The sequence below is a fragment of the Centroberyx affinis genome, unplaced genomic scaffold (assembly GCF_046629955.1).
Source record: "Centroberyx affinis isolate AG114_WGS23_722 - 3 ecotype Tasmania unplaced genomic scaffold, CSIRO-AGI_Caff_v1 ptg005259l_1, whole genome shotgun sequence".
In the NCBI taxonomy this organism is placed as follows: domain Eukaryota; kingdom Metazoa; phylum Chordata; class Actinopteri; order Beryciformes; family Berycidae; genus Centroberyx; species Centroberyx affinis.
The window spans coordinates 1-23572 of NW_027282620.1; the positions used below are offsets into that span (position 1 = coordinate 1).

Here is a 23572-nt window from a genome sequence, read left to right on the forward strand (position 1 = left end):
CACACTTCAATCGAGGCAGATACATCTCCATCGATGCTGTGTGTGTGTTTGTCTAGGTTTATTTGTGTATTTGTGTTCGCATGTTGAGTGTGTTTACCCCCTTCCTCCATGTTGTTTCATCCCCCTCTCCCTCTCTTCACCCCCCCCCCCCCCCCCCCCCCCTACTCCAGGAGTCTGAATTCGACACGAACAAGCAGCCGGACAGCCCCGCCTCGGAGGAAGAGCCCTCCACGCCCCGGGTCCTGCCGAGCCACATCCAGAGCCCTAAATATCAGCTGTTCCTCAACAACGAGCTGGCGAACGGGTCGAGCAGCAGGGATGCAGATGGTCCGGGAGGCGGGTCGGCGGGGGAGAACGGCCCCAGGCTCGCCCGCTGGGAGAGCTCCCGGCTGGGGCTGAACCACTACCGAGGCTCCCTGGAGTCCCTGGCCTCCCGGGACTGGGACACCATGTCGGACAGGGTGGGTGAGAGGGAGGAAGGGGGGTGTGTGTGTGTGTGTGTGTGTGTGTGTTTTTAGGAGAGTGTGCAAGCATGTACGTGTGCCCGTTTGTGTGCGTGTGTGGATGCGTATCGGATCAGGGAGATTAGAGATAATTTTAATGATTATCAGATGCCAGCTTACTGCTAAATAATTATATTGCCCAAAGCAGATAAATAGTTATGAAACAGCGCCATCTCCTGGATAAAACACAGATTTCAGGTCTGTCATCTGCCTGATTTCCTGATTACCTGAATGGCATTACAAATTTCAGTTTTAGTAAGTAAGTAAGTAAGTTATTTATAATACAAATGTTACAAGGTGCAGTACAAAAATAAAACAGCAATACAGATGAAAGAAACAGAGATAAAAAAAATAAAGAAATATAAATTAAAGCAGACATTTTAACAATGCAAGACAACAAAGAGACAGACACATTTTAAATGATACAGTGGCAGCCATTGTTGAAGTCTTTCATCCTGCATCTGTCCTGCATTAGTACTGTATACAACTAAAACCTGTTAAAACTGTTAATGTAATAACTTCCCATTAACATAATTCACAGCTAATAGTGTAGAGTAATCCTGTAATGTAATACATTTCCCATTAACGTAATAAACGTTAGCCACCATTAATGTAATGGCTTCTTTCCTGTCAATATAATAATAATAATTACATGATTGGGTTTTATTACAGTAACAAGAAGGTTGACATTTTTGAAATGTAATCCGTTTACAGTGATTCCAAACACTTTCATCCCATTCAGATGCGACACCACAGTTAATGTCCGAATTTGTGAATGAGTGACAGGTGTGTATTGAGTCAAGCTGCAGCAGCGGTTAAGCATGTTTACAGTAAAAAGTGGGCATTTACAACAACGTCTGTATTTTTGAGTTGATAATAATAATAATAAATAATAAAACTTTATTTATATAGCACTTTTCTTAACAAAGTTACAAAGTGCTTAACAAAAAGAATCAAAAAACAACAATTAATAACAAAAGAAAAACAAACAGAGATCATGAAACAGAGGGGAATAAAATGAAGTTACCCAAAAATATAGACTGTCAAAAGTGGGATAATAAAACACAGCAACATATCAAACATTCGTAAAAGCTTTCCGATGAAAGAATGTTTTAAGAAGAGATTTAAAAGACACTAAAGACGTTGCCTGTCTGATCTCGATAGTGATATAACTGATGTATGTATCTACTGTCTTAATTAAAAGGAGGAATAATATCAGTCTTTGCTTTTTTGTCGTCTGTCTGTTGTTGTTTTTAGCTGGGTGGTTTCGACAGCCCCCCCAGGGTGTTCAACAGTCCGTACACCACCACCGCCTCCATGGAGTACAACCCCATGTACCGCATGTCTGAGTTCAAGGTCAGTGGGAACACTGGAAAAAATAACCAGCTCTCTGAAAAAATGAATGGCACTGGTAACACTTTACAATAAGGGTACACTGAGTTAAGGGTTAGTTAATGCTTAATAAGGGTTAGTTAACTGTTAATTAAGGGTTAGTTAATGCTTATTAATATGTCATTTACTAATAGTGTTCATGTTAACTAAGGTATTAATTTATACATTATTTAATAGTTTATAAAGATGACTATTAAATAATGTATAAATTAATACCTTAGTTAACATGAACACCATTAGTAAATGATTACCAGACACGTTAGTTAACTGTTAATTAAGGGTCACGTTGAACATGTTTCAGCTATATAACCTTCATCATCAGATATGTACGGCATAAACAAGCTTATTCACTGTATAAAGACGCTGTTCATTCATCTTTTCAGAGGATTGGCTTATTTTATTTTGCGTCTTCCAAAGAGACGTGAGCGTTTTTACTGTGTGATGCGCAGCACCTAGCTGCTATATCAATTAATCGAGTCAGTCACTCAAATAGTATTAGATAGAGCATTTGGTATTATTTTGACATTGATTTTTAGTTTTATTTAACCTGATCTTGGAGAACCACTGTAAAATATGTTGGTTTTTAACATTAAAACGTTCTCAATTGTTCTCCAAGAGTAGTTGAATTGTTTTCATCCCTTTGGTTCTTTTTGATTCATTCACCTTGGAAAAGCTACAAAGTTTTTAGTTTTCTTTACCCAGGGAGAACAGTCTTCTAAGGCTGGCCGTTGAGAACTGGAGTAGTTTGGGGTTAAGTGCCTTGCTCAAAGATACCTAGTTGCTGAGGTGTATCATTCATCACAATAATTTCCAGGTTGCAGAGGTGTGACCAAGTCAACTTCACTCAAGTCCCAAGTCAGTCTCAAATCTTGAGGCACAAGTCCCAAGTCTAAATGTAGATTACCAAGTCAAGTCCAAGTCAAGTCCATGTTATTAATGTCAAGTCCCAAGTCTAAATGTAGAACAGCAAGTCAAGTCAGAACAAATCAAGAGTCCAGTATCAATTTAATATCTTAAAGAAAACTAAATATCTAGGACTTTTCAATGCAATATGGTTTTAATAGGATAGAAACTTGGTAAGAGCATCATGAGTTTGATTTCTATAATCAGTTTCAACTTCAATAAATTCAATCATTCCATACAAATTCAGAAAACAGAATTTAAATTCAGTCGTCTGCTGGAACAAATCTCATCACTTTCAGTCTAAGTCATTTACACAAACACAAGATCTCAAGACAAGACTTTAGAAACCTTTTCAAGTCATCAGAGTACAAGTCAGAGTCAAGTCCCAAGTCACCAGAACCCAAGTCAAGTCAAGTCTCAAGCAATTAAAACTGTGACTTGAGTCTGTCTCAAGTCCAAGTCATGTGACTCGACTCCTCACCTCTGTCAGGTTGGGATTCCTGCAGTCACAAGGCTTGCTCCTCTAACCTTTAATCCACTGACTTCCTGTCCCTGTCTGCCCCTCCAGGTCCAGGGTGGATTGTCTCCAGCCACCTCAGAGTTGAACCTGTTCAGCTACAACAGTCGCAGTACGAGTCCGGTGCCCACCCCCACCCTCACCTCCCCCCGCCCCCGCTTCTCCACCTACGACAGCCTGAACAGGAGGAGGGCCGAAGTCACCAACACCGTAGGTTCACTGAAACCAGAGAGATAGAAAACACACCACACACAACCCACACTCAACCTTCACTTCCATACAAAGTTGGATTAATACAAGTATATATTTAGACCTATTACACAGTAGGCTTTCAGGTGGCCATATAGGAGGTCCTCAGCTCGGAGTCATTCCTATGTTCCCAGGGTCCAATGTTCCCCAGATTTATATGGCACATAATGGGAACATGACAAAGAGTCCTATGTTCCCAGGGTCCTATGTTCCCAGGGTCCAATGTTCCCCAGATTTATATGGCACATAATGGGAACATGACAAAGGGTCCTATGATCCCAGGGTCCAATGTCCCCAGGGTCCAGTGTTCCCCAGATTTATATGGCACATAATGGGAACATGACAAAGGGTCCTATGTTCCCAGGGTCCAATGTTCCCCAGATTTATATGGCACATAATGGGAACATGACAAAGAGTCTTATGTTCCCAGGGTCCTATGTTCCCAGGGTCCTATGTTCCCAGGGTCCAATGTTCCCCAGATATATATGGCACATAATGGGAACATGACAAAGGGTCCTATGTTCCCAGGGTCCTATGTTCCCCAGTTCTAGGGTTAGGGTTAGGGTTAGAGATCTTCAAAATCAAATAAAATGATAACCATTGGTTTTGTTGTGTTTATATAGCTGTTTTGAAGCCTTGTTCCAATAAAAAGAAAACTGGATAATATTTATGAAATATTTTAACTTGAAACGGGTCAAATTTGACCCGAACACAACATGAGGGTTAATGTGTGTTAACAGAATATTGAACTGGGGAACATAGGACCCTGGGAACAAGGTCTTGGGAACTTAGGACCCTGGGAACATAGGACCTTGGGAACATAGGACCTTGGGAACTTAGGACCCTGGGAACATAGATACGCTCCCCTCAGCTCTTGTTACAATGGCTGTGAACAGCTGATTGCATTACTAAATTAATTACAACTTGTCTGTCTCAATAGTCTGTTTCTGACTGGGAACTGATCATTTCATCATTGATCCATCTGATTGAGTGATTTTGTGTTTAGATAATGTCAGCTTGTTATCTAGGATAACCTAGCGTTAGTGGCTAGTAGTCACATGTTAACATTAACTCAGGTGCTTTGCTAAATTAACCTGCTGGCTAGTTAGCTAGCTAAGAGTTTGTTCAGGTTAACTGAACTGACTCTTCTCAAGCTACAACTCTTCATGTTTTGGAGTAGAGACTAGGGCTAAAGACAAGACAGTTTACTGTGTCACAGTAACCTACATTTGGAAACAAATCCACCTTATCACACTATTCACTTTTACTGAGAACGTTACTGAATGGATCTACAGCCACACCACAACAAGCTGACTCAGCTGTCATATTAGAATAGATTTGTTTTAAATTGAATAGTCAATCATATTACAGAACCTTTCCTCTACAGACACAAGGCTCTTGATTTGTGGCGTCTGTGTTCCTGGGTCTTGATCAGATTTCTTCTTGCTACAGGTGATTCCCAACCACATGAGCCTGCGGTCGGCGACCCTGGGGCCCAACAAAAGAGACTACATAGAGGAACTGACCAAACAAATGGATGCCTGCCAGAAGGTAGGGCTCATATAAGCAATGTTGGGATTCAAACCCATGTAGTTGTACTGCAGGTGTGCGGTTTGATATTCTGAATGGAACCCAGAAAAACAAACCCTGTAGATGAGATTAGTTATGTTGGGATTCGAACCCTGTAGGTATGTTTGCCAGGATGGACCTCAGTAAAAAAAAACTGTAGGTATATGGTTTGCTAGTCTGGGTGGATGCCAGAAAAACAAACTCTCAGATGAGTTGAAAAATAAACCAACTGGATCCCGGCCAGAAGGTGATTCAGATATTTTGTTGGGATTTGAACCCATGCCATAGCTCAGTACTGTAGTTTATGTTGTTGGCTTGGACGACCTGATGAAAGAGACTACTTAGAAGAGTTACTGCAAACTAGACACATGCCAGAGGCAGGTAAGGCTCAGAGAAGCTGGGATTTGAACCCATGTTGTTGTTTGTAGTTATGTGGTTTGGATCCAGTAAGAGACTTTACACAGAAGAGTCGACCAAATAACTGAGCTGGACAAACCAGAAAGTTGGTCTGAAGTTAGGACGGGGACAGGGACAGGGACCAAGTTGTCTTGGTCTTTTGGTAATATGTCGTTTTGCTTTTACACTGACCGTGTGTGTATGTGTGTGTGTGTGTGTGTGTGTGTGTGTGTGTGTGTGTGTGTGTGTGTCCTCTCCAGCGCAACCAGTTCCTGGAGGCAGAGAGCGTGGAGATGGAGAAGGAGAGGAACCAAATCAGGTTGGACATGAAGATAATTTGTTTGTTTCTTTCTTTCTTTCTTTCTTTCTTTCTTGCTGTTTGTTTTGTTTCTCTTTGCAGCCCTTTTTCTTTGTTTTTCCTTTCTTTTCCTTTCTCTTTTGTTTGTTTTTTCCTTTCTTTTTCATTTTCTTTCTTAATTGCTGCTTGCTTACTTTTTCTCACTTGCTCTTTCTTTCTTTCTTTCTTTCTGTCTGTTTTGTGCTCTTTAATGCTTTTCTTCTCTCTTGCTATGCCTTTTGTCTTTCCTCTATACCCATCTTTTACTTCTCTCTCCTTTTCCATACCCTTCACCCTCTGTCATCGTTGTTTACTCTTAAAGCTTGACGTTAACCTCCGATGTTGAACCAGGTTTGAGATGCGCGGCCTGCTGGTGAACAACGAGGACCTGCTGAGGACCAACACCCAGCTGACCAATGAGATGAAGAGGATGAGAGACAGGATGCTGGAGATGGAGAGAGAGACCCAAACCATGACAGAGAGATACAGACAGATGGAGGTATGGAGGGATAGACAGACGGACAGATGGACAAATGGATAGCAGTCCATGTGTTTTATAAACGCGTCCCATCTTGTCTTCTCCTGTGTAGATTGAGCTGAAGGAGGCCCGGGACATGATGGTGGAGGCCAACACTCAGGAGTACGCCTTCAACTTCCTCCAGCAGTCCCTCAAAAACAAGATCCAAGATGCTGAGGTAGGCCATGTTACACAGAGTCAAAGTAATTAAATTAAATTAAACTAAACTAACTCAGTAGAATGGATAAACTTCTGTGTGTAAATGGGCACTTTTGATCAGTACATTTGGTACATTTGAGATCACACAGAATATCGACAGTGTTGCTATGAAAATGAACATCTAACAACAAGACATTGGTAAAAAGACAATCAGGTTTCCTTGAAAACAATCCAGAAGGAAGGATGTCTGTCTGCTGGAATCCTCTCCTCCTCGCCAAAGAGGTTGTTTTTTTTTTGTTTTGTTTTTTTATTTAGCACAAAAGAGTAATTCAAACAAAATATCCATAATGTATATCAACATCATAAAGAGCATGTGCAAGGAAGACCAAAGAAACCCAGAGGGACTTATGGAGTGTCTTAATAACAATCATACATTTTATTACAATATAGTGTAATAAAACCCCCCAAAAAGTTTAGAAATAACAAAACAATATGAACAAATCAAATCAAGTTTCCTTCTTGTTTACCCTAGTTTTGTGTTTCCTTGACCGAACCTTGGAATGCTGAACCTTGGCTTTATGTGAAACACAACACAAAATGCTCAATGCGTTAGAGGGAAAATCGAGGTTATGGGTTCATCATGTAGGGATGCAGAGCGCTAAACCCTGTGTGTGTGTGTGTGTGTGTGTGTGTGTGTGTGTGTGTGTGTGTGTGTGTGTTCAGGAGAGCCTGGAGAAGCAGACGCTGCACGCTCAGAGCCTGGCAGAGAAGCTGTGGCTGGCAGAGAGGCAGCTGGAGGAGTTTGAGGTGGACAAAGACACGAGGGACAAGAAGACCTCCGAACTCAACGTCAACGTCCTCAGGCTGGAGACCGAGGTAGAGACACTGTGTGTGTGTGTGTGTGTGTGTGTGTGTGTGCACTTTCCCTTCTGAACTCTAAAATTAGTAAGTAGAAAAAACACTACTAACTACTGAGTTATTTCCTCCAGTCTCTGCCCCCACCCCCCACCACATAAGCCTTGTAGCCTGTGAACAGGGGTTCTCAAACTGGGGTCTGAGGACCACAGGGGTCCTTGAGGGGGTTCCAGGGTGTCCACAGCAAATTGATGAATTGTTAAACTTCAGCACTATGTCATTTACAAGAAGTTAACACAATTAGAGAATGTAGAATGTAGTTTCTCTGTTATCTCTCTACCTACAATACAGACAGTCATGGGATTCTGGAGAAAATCATATCTAACATACGGTGACCGGACGTCCCGGTTTGTCCGGGATTGTCCTGGTTTCAAGATGGGTGTCCCGAGTCCCGACAAATATCTGTAAAACACTAAAATGTCCCGGTTTTCAACATTCACTACCAAATTGTCCCGGTTTTCACCACAAATTAAAATAATAATAATAGTATTATACTTGTTTTCAGCGCTTACATAGACGTTTATCATGTTCTGTCCCGCTCATTATTACCTAACCCAATCAAAAAACATAAACAACGCACCACGCATCTGAATGTTTTGGTGGATTTTTGGAGACAAAACATAATTTTTTGTGTGCTGAGGCTCTGTCCATGGTGTTGAAAGGTGCATCACTAGGTGTGCTAAGCGCTGAAATAATTGTCCCCCATCCTGATGAAAACACCTATTGTGCAGCATAAGCACATACATGTGCGTGTGCATGAACGTGCGCTACACTTAAGGGTCCCAGTTTGGGGGTTTGAAAATGTGCTCACCCTAGTGCAGTGGTTCTCAACGTGGGGTCCGGGGACCACCAGGGGTCCTTGAGGGGGTTCCAGGGGGTCCCCAGCAAATTGATGAATTATTAAACTTCAGCATTATTTCATTTACAAGAAGTTAACACAATTAGAGAATGTAGATAGTAGACAGATAGTCATGGAATTCTGGACAAAATCATATCTAACAATACAAATATTCTCAGATTTGGGTCCGAGAGACGCAATCTCATCAAATGGGGGTCCTACTGTGGCTCTAATGTGGACTAAATTAGGGTCCTTGATGCGAAAAAGGTTGAGAATCAGTGCCCTAGTGGGAGGGGAAGACGGGGGGAGATGATGAAGTTAAAACTCTCTCAGACGCTTTCAGTCAGACTCACTCACTGGTTTCATAAACTTTATTAACTTGATAATAAAAAAGAGAGGAAATACATCAACTGAGAAAACAGAAACATTAGAACATCGTATTCAAGCCAAACATGAAGGTGCGGTACACTTACGGGTCCCGGTTTGGGGGTTTGAAAATGTGGTCACCCTAATCTAACAATAAAAATATTCTCAGATTTTAGTTCAAGAGGCAAAATCACATCAAACGGGGGGGTCTGTGTCTCTAATGTGGACCTAATTAGGGTCCTTGATATGACAAAGGTTGAGAATCACTGGCCTGTAACACAGTCTTCTATGCACACCTGTACCTGATCCCCTGTGTGTCCCGTGGCAGCTGGGGGACACCCTGCGGACGGCCACCCAGGCGGCGGCGGAGCTCGGCCTGCAGCAGAAGCTCCGTGAAGACGCTCAGCTCCGGGTCGAGGAGCTGGAGGAGTCGCTGCTGGAGAAAGACCAGGAGCTGCAGAGACTCCAGGGCATCGTCAACAGACTGCAGGGAGAGGTAGGGGATGCACACACACACACACACACACACACACACACACACACAGATATACATTTTTTCCTCAGCTGGTCTCAGCAGTGACAGTGTGTGTGTCTGTCTGGTAACCTGAAAAGTTGACTTTGATGTGTTTTTGTATTTAGTTCGGATTTAGTATTTAGGTTCACACTTCCTTATTACAGCTGAATCAGGGCTTGGAAACAAAAGTCACATGACTCACAAGTAGCTTGTTTATTGGACAGAGTTTTGGTCACCTGTCATCCTGCCAGGTCAGACATTTTGGCAGCAGGGGAGGGTCAAAACAAATCTGATTCCAATAAGATCACATGAAGAAACAGCTGAATATGAGCATCAGTCCAGACTTCATTTTGTTCTGCTAGGCTTTCCAAGCATGAGGAACCGTATCCGTCTCCTTCTACCCATAATCCCTTGTGTTTCGGGGTGGTTTCCTGTAGTTGGAGTGTCAGTTCTCTTGTTAGAGGACTGGGACTCTCTGTGTGTTATTTGGTGACAGCAGAGGTCAAAGGTCATCGTTCTCACCTGGACAAATAAACTGAACTAAAGGAGGAAACACTGCAGAGTTTGAATAAACCGCCTGTCTCTCTGCCTGTCTCTCTGCCTGTCTCTCTGTCTCTCTGCCTGTCTCTCTGCCTGTCTCTCTGCCTGTCTGCCTATCTCTCTCTCTGTCTCTCTGCCTGTCTCTCTGTCTCTCTGCCTGTCTGCCTGTCTCTCTCTCTGTCTCTCTGCCTGTCTCTCTGTCTCTCTGCCTGTCTCTCTGTCTCTCTGCCTGTCTCACTGCCTGTCTCTCTGCCTGTCTGCCTATCTCTCTCTCTGTCTCTCTGCCTCTCTCTCTGCCTGTCTCTCTGTCTCTCTGCCTATCTCTCTCTCTGTCTCTCTGCCTGTCTCTCTGTCTCTCTGCCTGTCTCTCTGCCTGTCTCTCTGCCTGTCTCTCTGTCTGTCTGTGTGTCTCTCTGCCTGTCTCTCTGCCTGTCTCTCTGCCTGTCTCTCTGCCTGTGCAGGTGTCTGGTAAGTTGATAGATAAGGAGCGGACCCTGGAGGAGGAGATCCAGCTGAGGGAGCGGGTGCAGCTGCAGTGTAAGCAGGCGGAGCGGACGGTGGACGACCTGCACATGGAGCTGCAGACCGCCAACCAGGCCAGAGACGACCTGGCCAAGCAACTCAAACAGGCTCAGGTAATAATAATAAAATATAATAATGATAAGTTGTCCAAAAAACTGAAGATACCCCGTGCACAGCAGTGATTCTCTCCTGGGTGCCAGCTGGTGCAGGGTAAACCACAGTAAACCAAACTACGTGTTTCGCATGTTTGCTTACTTGCTTATTTATTTTCTATTTTTTTATTTTATAATGCTTATTTAATTTCATGAAGGTTTCATGTTGAACTGATTTCCCTGTTTCAGCCCTGGATCAGACAATGTGCCGTGTGTGTGTGTGTGTTTACACGCATGACCTAATGATTCAAACAGAGATGTCCACTTGAATTAATCAGTCATGCAAATCATCAGAGTTTGGGGTTAATGGGGTATTAATTATGCAAATCCTTTTAAGCAATCAGTGTGCTAATTCCATAATCTCATAGATTCACTGTGTATCTGCTTCTAAAGACACTTAATCTGTCCCATCTCTACATAACCTTCAGATATTTTGTCAGTGAGCAGACAAACACTTATAATTACTTACATAATTACTTACTAATTATGACCTGTGACCTCAGATCAGTAGCCGTTTTGAAATAGTTTTGTTTTTTTGTCTAGAGAAGATGATAGTGATCTGGATGGATAAATAATCAGATGGATGGTTGACTTAATGGATGAATGGATGAATGATGATATTTTTCTCTCTGTCCTCTCAGGAGAAGATGATCGACTTGGAGAGCGATCTTGAGGAGCTGCATGACAGCGAGCAGCGATGGGCCGCCAAGCACAAGAGAGCCATCGAGCAGGTGAACACTCTCTGACACTCTCTGACACTCTCTGACACTCTCTGACGCTCTCTGACACACTCTGACACACTCTTACATTCTCTGACACTCTCTGACACACTCCGACACTCTCCGACACTCTCCGACACTCTCCGACACTCTCTGACACACACCGACACTCTCCGACACTCTCTGAAACTCTCTGATACTCTCTGACACACACCAACACTCTCTGACAGTCTCTGACACTCTCTGACACACTCCGACACACTCTGACACACACCGACACACACTGACACTCTCCGACACTCTCCGACACTCTCTGACACTCTCCGACACTCTCTGACACTCTCTGACACTCTCTGACACTCTCTGACACTCCCTGACACTCTCTGACACACACCGACACTCTCCGACACACTCCGACACAGTCTTACACACTCTGGCACATTCTGACACACTCTGACACTCTCCGACACTCTCCGACACACTCTGACACTCTCTGACACTCTCTGACACTCTCTGACACACACCGACACTCTCCGACACTCTCCGACACTCTCTGACACACTCCGACACTCTCCGACACACTCCGACACAGTCTTACACACTCTGGCACATTCTGACACACTCTGACACTCTCCGACACTCTCCGACACACTCTGACACTCTCTGACACTCTCTGACACTCTCTGACACACACCGACACTCTCCGACACTCTCTGACACACTCTGACACACTCTGACACAGTCTTACACAGTCTTACACACTTTGACACTCTCCGACACTCCCCGACACACTCTGACACACTCTGACACTCTCTGACACAGTCTTACACAGTCTGACACACTCTGACACACTGACACTCTCCGACACACTCTGACACACTGACACTCTCTGACACAGTCTGACACACTCTGACACTCTCTGACACCGTCTTACACACTCTGACACACTCTGACACACTCTGCTCTACAGCTGTTGCTTTAATCTGTCATAGACTCGTACCAACTGCTGGAGTTACTGGCTGTTATTCCAGTTCTTGTGGTAACCAGGAAGCAGTTGGTGATCCTTCTGGTTTTCTCCTGGTTTTTATTCTGACATACTGTATATACTTTGAAGAAAACCTTTCATCCAGTAATCCTACACATGCTGGTTGTGACTGTTATCACAGTGATGAATGCACCTGTAGGTATTATTGCTTTATTGTTACAGTATTGTTGAATACTCAGTTCTGATTGGCCAATGAACACATTCTGAGTAGAGGTCTGCTTCACACAACAGACTGATGTTTCACATCTCATCACATCGCTCCACACAGTCAACAAGTCAATTTTATTAATTCCTAATCAAATTAACCGGTGCCACCATGTGGCAGAAAGATGGTACTGCAGACAAACACTTGGCTGACTGAGGTTAGAAACATGGAACATTTCCCCAGTATTACTTTTAATTTATTTAGAGTGAACCAAAGGCTGAACGGCAATCTTACCTGTGCTACAGTGATGATACAGTGTATCATGGATGTTAGCGACAGACGTTTCTATGGTTACAGTCCTGCCATGGATGCTTTGGTGGGTGTGGTCTGTTATTTAATTAGTTGTTACCATGTTTCCATTTGTGTTTTCAGACTGAGCAGGTGCAGCTGAAGTTGATTCAGGAGAAAGATTTGAACGACCAGCTGGACTGTGAGAAGAACATCCTGGAGAGACAGGTATGGTGTGTGTGTGTGTGTGTGTGTGTGTGTGTGTGTGTGTGTGTGTGTGTTTGTGTTTTCTACACGCTGTTTATTTTCACCTCTCCTTTATTGTCTATATTTGACTTTGACTGATTTCTCTACCTCTTAATGCCATCCATGTTAGTCAATTTCAGTCTCTCTCTCCCTCTCTCTCTCTCCCTCTCTCTCTCTCTCTCCCTCCCTCTCTCTCTCTCTCTCTCTCTCTCTCTCTCTCCCTCCCTCTCTCTCTCTCCCTCTTTCTCTCTCTCTACCTCTCTCTCTCTCTCTCTCCCTCTCTCTCTCTCTCCCTCTCTCTCTCTCTGTAGTTGCGTGAGCTGCGTCTGGAGGTCGAGGAGCTGCAGAGCTCCAGGGTTCAGGAGGACGTCATCACCAAGAGCGAGAGCAGAGCCAAGGAGCTGGAGAACTCGCTCAGGGTCGAGGAGAGGTCAGTCAGACGCACCGACCTTCACTCTTCACACTGCAATCAACCATTCACATCAACTATAGAGTTTCATTCCATTAGAAAAATATTAATAATAATAATAATAATAATAAACTTTATTTGTATAGCACCTTTCATACAAGAAATGCAGCTTAAAGTGCTTTACAACAAAGAAATTCCATGCACCAAGTGCTTCACATAAAACTTAATAATAATAGTAAAAATAAGATAAAGATGAGAATAGAATACATAGAATGCATCTTCACATTAAAATAGACATAGAATGAGCATAAAAACAGGGATAGAATGCCATAATCAATGTAAAATAAGATGGAGAATAAAACCCACTTGATAATAATAGTAAAAACAAGATAAAAATGAGGATTGCTTAACATAAGATGGAAAATAAAACCCACTGAATAATATTAGTAAGTACATAGAATGCATAAAATCAAGTAAAATACAACATTTTAAAAGAAGTGCAGCAGTGCGTAAGTGCGAAGCAAAGTGCAAAAAAGAGTTTATTACTTGAAATTACTTGAAATTAATTCAGTCTATAGTTCAAAAATGTGAATCAACGTGGATTAATAAATCAGTAAAATGTCACATGGACGGACGGTGTGTTGAAGGAAACTTGGCATTCATAAAATGTCTGTTCGATCTCCTCTATAGCTGCACGGTCATGTATGTGTGTACGGTCATGTATGTGTGTACGGTCATGTATGTGTGTACGGTCATGTATGTGTGTACGGTCATGTATGTGTGTACGGTCATGTATGTGCTGTACGGTCATGTAGTCATGTATGTGCTGTACGGTCATGTATGTGCTGTGTGTCCGGAGCGGTGTGCTGATTGGCTGATGTGTTTTTTGCAGAAACAAGGCGGTCCTGAGCAACACCATCAGTAAGCTGGAGAGGAAGATCAACGAACTGTCGGATCAGATGGAGGAGGACCACAGGATAGCTGCTGAACAGAAAGACCTGGTAACACACACACACACACACACACACACACACACACACACACAGGGACTCACATACAAACACATAAACACACACATATTCACACATACAGAGACACACTCTCCCCACATGAGGGCAGCAGTGCATTGTAAAATACTAATGTGTATTTGCACTGATTTACATTCATTAATATAAAACTTAATCACACCACAGACACTGCCATCTTTACAAGAGAAAATTAATTTTAAAACATTGAATTTGAATTGAAGTGTAGGCTCAGTGTTCAAACTTGTCCATGTGTCAATAGTTTTAGTCATGTAAGTTGCACTAGGAGCCAAAACGGTGATGGAGACAAAACCAAAATGTCCCCTCGCTCACTTTCCCTTATTTAGATTTTCCCTTCTTTGGACATTAGTCTTTGGACGTTCCTTTTTTTGACTTTCACTTTGTTAGACTTTGCTTTCCTTATGAACTTTCCCTTTTTGGACAATCCTATTTTGGGACATTGTTTTCTCTTTAGACATTCCCTTTTTTGGATATTAGTCTTCTCTTTGATCTTTCTCTTTTTTCAACATTATCTTTTTAGGACATTTTTCGTGCAATCTCTTTTTGATAGATTTTCAGTTTTGTTTTGTTTATTTTTCCATTTTGTGGGTCCACACTGACTGATTTTTAGGCAATGAAACAAAAAAGCAGGAAAAAAGTGTGAAAAATCATCTCCAATTAGAAATGAATGGGAGTCAAATGTCAAACTTGCAGGAACAATAGGGAGATGTTGTAGTTAGAGAGATCCATGATGTTCCATGATAGCTGGTATTAGATTTGCATTAGTGTGTGTTAAGTGTGGTCATATCATATTACATAGTGACATATTGATATAATGAGATATTGCATACAGTGACATATTGATATAATATTTTACATATAATGACATGTTACATAGTTACATTGCATATAGTGACATATTGATATAATATTTTACATATAATGACATGTTACATAGTTACATTGCATATAGTGACATATTGATATAATGACATGTTATATATAGTAACATATTGCATATAGTGACAAACAGTATGGCATAGTGACATGTTGCATATAATGACATATTGGTATAATGACATATTGTATATCGTGACATATGGCAAATTGTATATAGAAACCCATGGGTATAATGGCTTATAGCATGTAGTGAAATATGAAATAGTGGCACATTGAATATAGTGACATATAACATTGTGACATGTTGCATAAAGTGACATATTGGTATAATGACATACTGCACACAGGGAAACATGGCGTATTGAATTATCAGCTAGCAGCTCAAATGTAATGATGAGGTTTTTTATTCCTCCCTTTGTCACGTCGTTATTCTCCTTTTACTTTTTATCAGTGCAAGTTGTCTCAGGTGTCTTCAGGTGTTTGTGAGTCCGCTCTGTCCCGACTAACACTAGCACCCGTCTGTCCCCCAGATGACCCAGAGGATCCGCTCTCTGAAGCGGCAGCTGAACGAGGCGGAGGAGGACGCCAGCCGCAAGGAGGCGCAGCACCGCCACACCCAGAGGGAGCTGACGGAGGAGAGGGAGACCGCCGGCCGGCTGCAGAGACAGCTGCTGGACCAACACCTGCAGATGAAGTGAGTCACAGAGACACACGGACGGGTGGACAGACAGACAGACAGACAGACCGATACATGCAGGGTTCCTACGCAGGTCTGGAAAGTCTGGAAAAGTATTAAAAATGAATTTGATCATTTCCAGGTCTTGAGTAGTTTGGGAATTTGAAAAAAATGTCCGGAAAAAGTATGGAAAATGTTGCGGTTCAGGTCCGATACACACATAATTCTAGCTTTTATGTTGTTGTAGAGCCACTTTGAGTCCACAGTTTTTGTTGATGTGAAGAATAATGTTCAGATAGAGGGACGCTCTTATTACCCAGCCGCTGTCAGCATGCATTATATCAAATACCCACCAAAATCAAATCCAGTCAAGAACATAGGGTCTGGGAAAAATATGGAATTTTAAAAGGGAAACCGTGTAGGAACCCTGCCAATCATCTCACATATTCTGATATTTGTCGAACAATCTTCATCTATACAGTGATATGACCTAGTTAGCAGGGGCAAGATGTCTATCTGCGTAAATCATATTGAACACCAGACAAAATCTATCAAAACAAATCAAGGTCTGGAAAAAGTATGGAATTTTTAAATGTGTAGGAACCCTGTACATGGAGAGATGAACAGATAGATGGAGAGGTTGAGTCGGCTGACAGAGTGAGAGACTACAGTGAGATGCAGATATACCGATGAAGTAGATACAGACACACTCTCTCACTCTTAAAGCTACAGCTACTAGATTTGTTTAGCCAATTGTGTCTTTATTTGATAGATAACAGTGGAGAGAGACAGGAAATATCTGGAGAATGGGGATGATGACAGTGATGACCGATTCAATTTTTAAGACCGAAATCCAAAACTGTCTCGGTCCAGAGAAAGCTGGACTCACCAGCGTTAGATCTTCTCCTCTCTCGTCTCTTTGGTTTCTTTGGTATAAAGCATCACAGACCGGACGTTTTTGTGTGATGATTTCTGGCTACTGAAGTTCACATTTTTACCACTCGCTATACTATATTCACACCCATACTTAGAAGCCTAGATACCAGGTAGAGTGATAGACTTCATCTGAAATATGGTGTTTAATACACACACAGACAAACTTGCAGATTAAATATATACTGTCGGGCACACACATATGCATGTTTATACTTCTCTCCCTCTCTCTCATTCATATACAGTACTGCGCAAAAGTCTTAGGCACCCTAGATTTTTTATATATATTTCTTAGAAGTCTTAGATGTTTATTAGTGTGTCAGTAGACTGCTGTTTACTGTAAATTTTTGACATTCAGAAACTTTTCATTTCATTAGTTTTGAAAGCATCTTTGCTTTATGGATTTCTTTGACACTAGTGCAGTGCCTGTTCGCCCCCCCGGTGCTGCACAGAGCGCTGTTCGCTTGTTTATTCAAAGTTTATTAATATTGAACGTTTCGCGTGTCCAAATCGCACCAAATCCGACACTGCACGTCCTCGGGTCCCCAGCAACACACCCGCCAAGTATGAAGTCGATCGGACGAACGGTTCTCGAGATATGTGACAGACACACATACAGACAGACAGACAGAGATTCCTTGCTTTATAGTATGATGATATGCCTAAGACTTTTGCACAGTACGGTACATAATCATCACACAGTGCAAAGTAACACAACCACCTCTCTCCCTCTCTCTCTCTCCCTCCCTCCAGGCGTAAGGAGTCTCTGATGATGAGGCAGACGCTGGACAGCCTGAGGTTGGACCTGAGCGTTGATGAGGAAGACGATGATCAGCAGCAGCGGCAACTAAACTCTGCCACCAAAGTCTGAGTCTGTCAGCAAACCATCTCCAGCAGCAGCCCAGCATCTCTCATTACAAAAGAAGTATAAAAAAAAAAAAACATGAAATAGGTTTCACCTTTACACAGACTGTACAAAGGAAACATGCAGTGAGGCCCTGTGTCCACCAGACTCTTCTTCTTTAGCTTTAAACAGACGTTTGTAGGAAGTGCTGGTCGAGCTCCTGCTGTTACGAAGCTGCTGAAAACCCGTTAGAAGTTTAGCTCTCTTTTGCTAAAAGTTTAAATATTTTTTAAGGTGGAATGAAGCAATCTTGAGCAATCGATGAGCTTTATCAGCCTCAGTCGGTGACAGCAGGGAAGGCGACAGGATCGATTGTCATCAGTCTCTGCTCACAGTCCCTCCTGTCCCCCTGAGCTACGGCGGCCTGTAAGTGACAGAAACAATAAAGTCACATTTACACAATGTAGAGCAGAATAGGTAAAGAGAGCAGAGATCCAGCAGAAACATCTAGTGAAGAGTTAATACAGTAATATCACCATGCTGAATACTGGAGTAATAATCCTGCTTTGGCAATTTTGTCTGGAGAACGAAAATGTGTTGTGATGCCGTGTTGCTCGATCGTTTTCATTTTGTGTTATGGGGAAGTAAAACAGAAGTGAAAATCTTACTTATTGCCCTTTACGCCCCTTTAAGTGTTTGGTACTCATAGCACTAAAAATATGCTAAGCAGCAATCATTCAGCACTGTAAAGGCAAGGCAAGGCAAACCTTATTTATAAAGCACATTTCATACACACGGCAAATACAATGTGCTTCACATAAAACAGAAAAAAATACATAAAATGACATTAAAAACGAAAGAAAGAAAGATGCTGAGCAGTCTAAACAATTACAATTATAAACTTAAAAAAATCCTTCAATTCTCAATACAGGTTTGAGGATCCCGTCAGAGCGGATAAATTACTCACCGGAGTTCCTCTAGACTCCTGTTGGGATCCTGTTTGTGATGCCAATCGATGAATAATTTTGTATAAAATAGGTAAAACATAAATAAAATAAATAAAGATAACAAGGTTACATCTACATACAGATGTTTTACCAGAAGGCCACAGAGAAAAGGAAGAAGTTTCTCGTGGACACACAGCCTCACTGTCACTGTAAAGACTCAGAGACACACTGACAAACTGTTTACCATGTAATACATTTATTTTACACATTGAACAATGAGCATGAGAGATCTGTTCTGCCTTGTATAGTAAAAGATGAAAAATGCAGAGAGATATTGACAACAGAAGATACTGGTAAAGGGACAAGGGGATCTGAGTTTATACACAAAGTCTGTATACAGATGTTTCCATTAGTCACACAGTGTCTAAACCTATTAGCAATAATGATGAGATAAAAACAAGGATTTAAATTCCTCATAAGGTGCCTTGTTGTTTTCAATATGGCCTTTTAGTCTGAAGTCTTGAGACTAAATATACAGTAAATGTGTCTTGAACAGCCAAAGTGTGAGTTTTACACTTCACTCCACTATGAAAGCACACAACAGTCCAACAGACAGACTTCAGTTGATGACATTGGAAGTATGAAACGTTGGATAACAGACTCAGGATTATCTGTGTGAAGCGTTCGGTTTTGAGGATCAGGCTCGACCCTGACAGCTCTACTGTCCCTCTGCAGTTATACTCTATTCTATTCTACTCAGAGCAGGACTTTTCTTCCATTTTTCCCTTTTTGGAGAGGAAAGTAAACCTCAAAGAATGGTTGGTTACCTGACAGTCGACAAACTTACCCTCCACAGGCACAATTTACCAGCACTGGTCTGATTCCTGGTTCCACTCTTATTCCTCTGCTCTTCCAGGTATTTTCTTCTGGTCCTTTTCTGTTGGAAACTGGTTTAAGATGTGTGACACAGATGTCTGCAGTATTTTAATATCTTCCATGCTGAGATGGTTCTTGACATATTACAGGATAATGAGATATTATTACATGGGGAATGGGATCTAAGGATGTCGGTCTGGATGTGATTGTAGCTGTTCTTGATTCGCACGTAGGAACAATTAGATATTATTTATATTGAATACTTTTTATTATGTGTTTTTATGTCGTTTTTATGAATTGAAGATTTTTGAATTTTGTGTAATTGCAATTCCACGTGGGGCAAAAAAAAGAAATCAATTTGGGAGTATGAAATGTAATTGTATGATTTTAGAGACGTGCTGCAGGAGTCCAGGTGCCGGGGGACCAGACTGTGGCCCCCGGGTCTCAGACAGGATTTGGGATTTCTAACACCAACAAAAGAGAAAAGACCCGCTTTGCACTCGGCATCAACATGAATCTCTGGTGTTTAGATTTGATCTAAATGCAGCCAAAACATATAAAAGTTCAGATTTAAAGGCAGGGTATGGGTAGTGATTTGTTTACTCAAAATAACTCAACATACAATTTTTAAATGTTTTAATTCAGTTGATCCAAAAAGCATGCATCTAAAATCACCTTACCCTAATGCAAGTGTAAATGCAGTAGAGTCTGCATGTAACAAATGCATTAAACAATCCAATTCTATGTGAATAGCTGAGAGAGATTTTTAATGCCGGATGTAAATATAATATGGATAATTCATGTCGAGATGTGTGTTAATGCAAGGTGTGAAGGGGGTAAAAAAAAAAATAATAATACACGATTATTGTGTTAGAAACACACAGTGTAGATCTATACTCAACGTGGTTTTATGTACCATTCATTTAATTTACTGTATGCTGTTATCGGGGAGGAGAGAGCTTGATAAGTTGTCTTTTTTTTTTTTATATAAAAGAAAACTGTAAGCACACAGACCTTAGCAGCAGAGCTGGGCTCAAGTCTGTTTCACTGCAGTAAAATTCAAAATGTCAATAGAAACCGGTTCATTTGAAAACGAGAGAGCCTTCATTCTCTGTAATTAATCGTAATTATTTCTCAGTAGGTTGAATATGATTAACCATCTCAACACTTTTGAACAATTTTGAAGGAAACTCATTTCTTGATTTGATTGAGTTGAAAGTAAGTTGAGCCCAGCTCTGTTAACAAGGACAGTTTTCTACTGTGTCAGAGGCTGTTTTACACACTTTAACACATTACACACACACACACACACACACACACACACACACGCACACACACGTCTGTTTCAGATACAGGTGCAGGAGTGTGTGATGGATGCTATGCTATGTTTACATTCACCGCTGTGTTTTGCTGTATGGAAACATGAGAGCAGATTGTTTTGGTGCATTGATTTCTTATTGGAAACACAAAACAAAACTCTTATTAGAAAACAGAACTTGCTGATTCATATGTCAAGAGTATCAAGTTTTCTGTAAACGAGTTTCATGTCTCAGCTGTTGGCAGTGGAGTCGCTCCAGAGGATCATGGTCGGGTTTTAGATTTTAGTTTTAGTTTTATGGATATTTTCATTTCTCATTTCTATCAGATATGTTAAAAGGCAATAAGATACACTTATTTTTGTAACCGTACTTCACATGCTACTGTTATGCTGCCATTGGGTATTTATTCTTGTTTTTCACAAACTCTATTTTGGTGAGAAGTCTCTGAATACAAAATGCTAATAAATTCTTCTCCAGTGTGGATTCTGAGTGTCATGTGTTGTGTGTTCACGTTGTCGGTTTAAAGGAATATAATCCACGCTAATGGAGCTTGATATGAGAAAATGTTTCAGGATGTAAAACATGTCAGGTTTTGGTGTCAGTCCCTCAGAATCAAAGAGCGAGGGCTTCTTTCATGTGAAACTCACATGTGACTCCTTCAACTGCTTTGCTGGTTTTTATATTTGAACTTGTGAACTCTGTGTCTCTTTGTATGTGAAATTAAGGCTGAACGATTTTGAAAAATTATCAAATTTATTATTTATTTTGACTGATATTGCAATTGCGATATGATTTGCGATATTAGAGGGAATGATAATTTTTACATCATTATTCTCATTTTCATCGAAAAACATTAAAGTGATTATGGTGTGATTTTTGCGGGGATCTGTACCAAACAAAGATGTTTTCTTAAGTCTGTAGAATATGATGTGTAGGCCAGGACATCTCTGCAGCACCACAATATTTAATTTAAAATGGTATTTTGACACATTTCACCTTTAACAAATATTGCGCCTCCTGCGATTTGAAAATTGCAGTAGGCCATATTGCGATTTCGATAAAATTTCGATTAATTGTTCAGCCCTATGTGAAATTAAGTTTTCACGTGTGAAACAATATATTGTCAAATGTAATGGGTGATGAAAATGTGAAAAAAACAAAACACTTTTCACCTACAAATTGACATTTTCACATCTGAAGTAAAAACTGTCAGATGTCAGAATACAACATGAAAAAAAAAAAAAAAAAAGAAAAATATGACATGAAAAATCAATGTGTCCAAAAGGCACATGTGGATTTTCACATGTGACTTTGTTGTAAGGGATATTACTATATTACTATATTACTGTATGTTGTACTACTATTGCATGTATATATCTGTTGGGGAGTTTGTTACTACCAAAATGATGTGTAGTAGAGAAACGTTAGGTGAAGACATGTGAGGGTGGGAGGGGGGAAGACGGAGGGAGACAGTGATGTAAACTGTCAGTCAGACTCACTCACTGGTTTCATAAACTTTATTAACTTGATAATAAAAAAGAGAGGAAATACATCAACTGAGAAAACAGAAACATTAGAACATTGTATTCAAGCCAAACAGAACACAGCAGATTAATCCCACCATGCAACACTCCACATGGGCCGACACACAGCTGAGCTTTCATTCAGGAGTCAAAGGCAGGATTTGCACTGGAGATTAAAAGAGATTTTTTTTTTTTTTTTGTAACACTGTACTTTAAAGCGGCCTAATTCCACTGTATTAACTCATGTATTAACCTATGGAAAAGTACTGTAAGTGACACTCGATGAGACAAAACCTAGAAAAACTCCAAGAAACAAAACAGCAGGAAACATTAATGCTTTATTATTTTCCAGGTCTTCAATTTCCTAATAATTTCCTGGAAAGGAACTGTTAATTTCTTAGGAAGAACCATGAAGTGATTTTCTAATTATAGAGAAAGAGTTCAATGGTAGTTGGTAAGTTCCTCCAATTTCTTCTGTTGTTTCCAAGAACCATGAACCATTATTGTTGCTTCCCATGCTTTTCCATTGGTTAATACACAGGTTACTACATTAGAATAAAGACATCGTAAGGTAAAGTGTTGGTGATTTTTTCTCATTCCTGTCCAAACTTTAAAAACAGGGAGTCTGATTTTTCTCTGTTTAGAAACAAAGAAAACTTCGGGGGCCCAAAAGCATCCAAGTCTGGATCTACACCAGCTTTACATTACAACATTAAAGTTCATAATTTTAACTCCTTGCAGCATAAATCTGACTCCAAACAGGAGAAACCACATGGAACCTGATTTTTAACTCTTTGTGGTCCAGATCTAGTGTCTGCCTAAGCATGAGAATGATCAATGATTTTCTTCCTATAGTCATTAACTGTACTGAAGTTATTTTTTTCCTCTATCAAAAGCCAATGAACAAAGATAATCTTAGCAGCAGGTTGCTTTAGTAAACCAGGTCCAGATCTGCAGGTTGAGAAGTTCTAATTTGGGCTTTGACGGAGGTAAATCCAGTCCAGGAAACAGTCGGGATAATTTGTTTGAAAAAGGTCATTCAATCAGTTTTAATTGAAAAGGCCTGAGGACATCAGGCTGAAAGGTATTGGCACATTTCACCTGGACGCCATGCTGTCCGTCTCCTGTGGGCGGTGATGAGTTAGTTTGGTTGGATGTTTTCTCCTTTAGCCTCCATTTAAAAAAAATAAATAAATTAAAAAAACTGGTCACTGACAACAGCTTTTCACTAGCCCAATCTGAAATATTCTAGATACAGACTAGCAGCATTGTAAAATTCCCATCCAGG

General features: G+C 41.0%; 1 protein-coding gene across 1 annotated transcript; it reads left to right on the forward strand.

Moving 5' to 3' along the window:
- Nucleotides 1–170: 170 nt before the first annotated feature.
- Nucleotides 171–21242, forward strand: LOC139667038 (myosin heavy chain, embryonic smooth muscle isoform-like; the record flags this gene model as incomplete). The annotated part of the gene is made up of 16 exons (XM_071546418.1): nucleotides 171–461; nucleotides 1761–1859; nucleotides 3367–3525; nucleotides 5017–5115; nucleotides 5790–5848; nucleotides 6218–6365; nucleotides 6457–6561; nucleotides 7266–7418; nucleotides 8990–9157; nucleotides 10177–10350; nucleotides 11031–11120; nucleotides 12731–12814; nucleotides 13144–13262; nucleotides 14134–14242; nucleotides 15697–15860; nucleotides 17529–21242. Coding segments are annotated over 16 exons (2139 nt in total), but the record flags the coding sequence as incomplete, so codon positions are not given.
- Between the last annotated feature and the right edge of the window lie 2330 nt (nucleotides 21243–23572).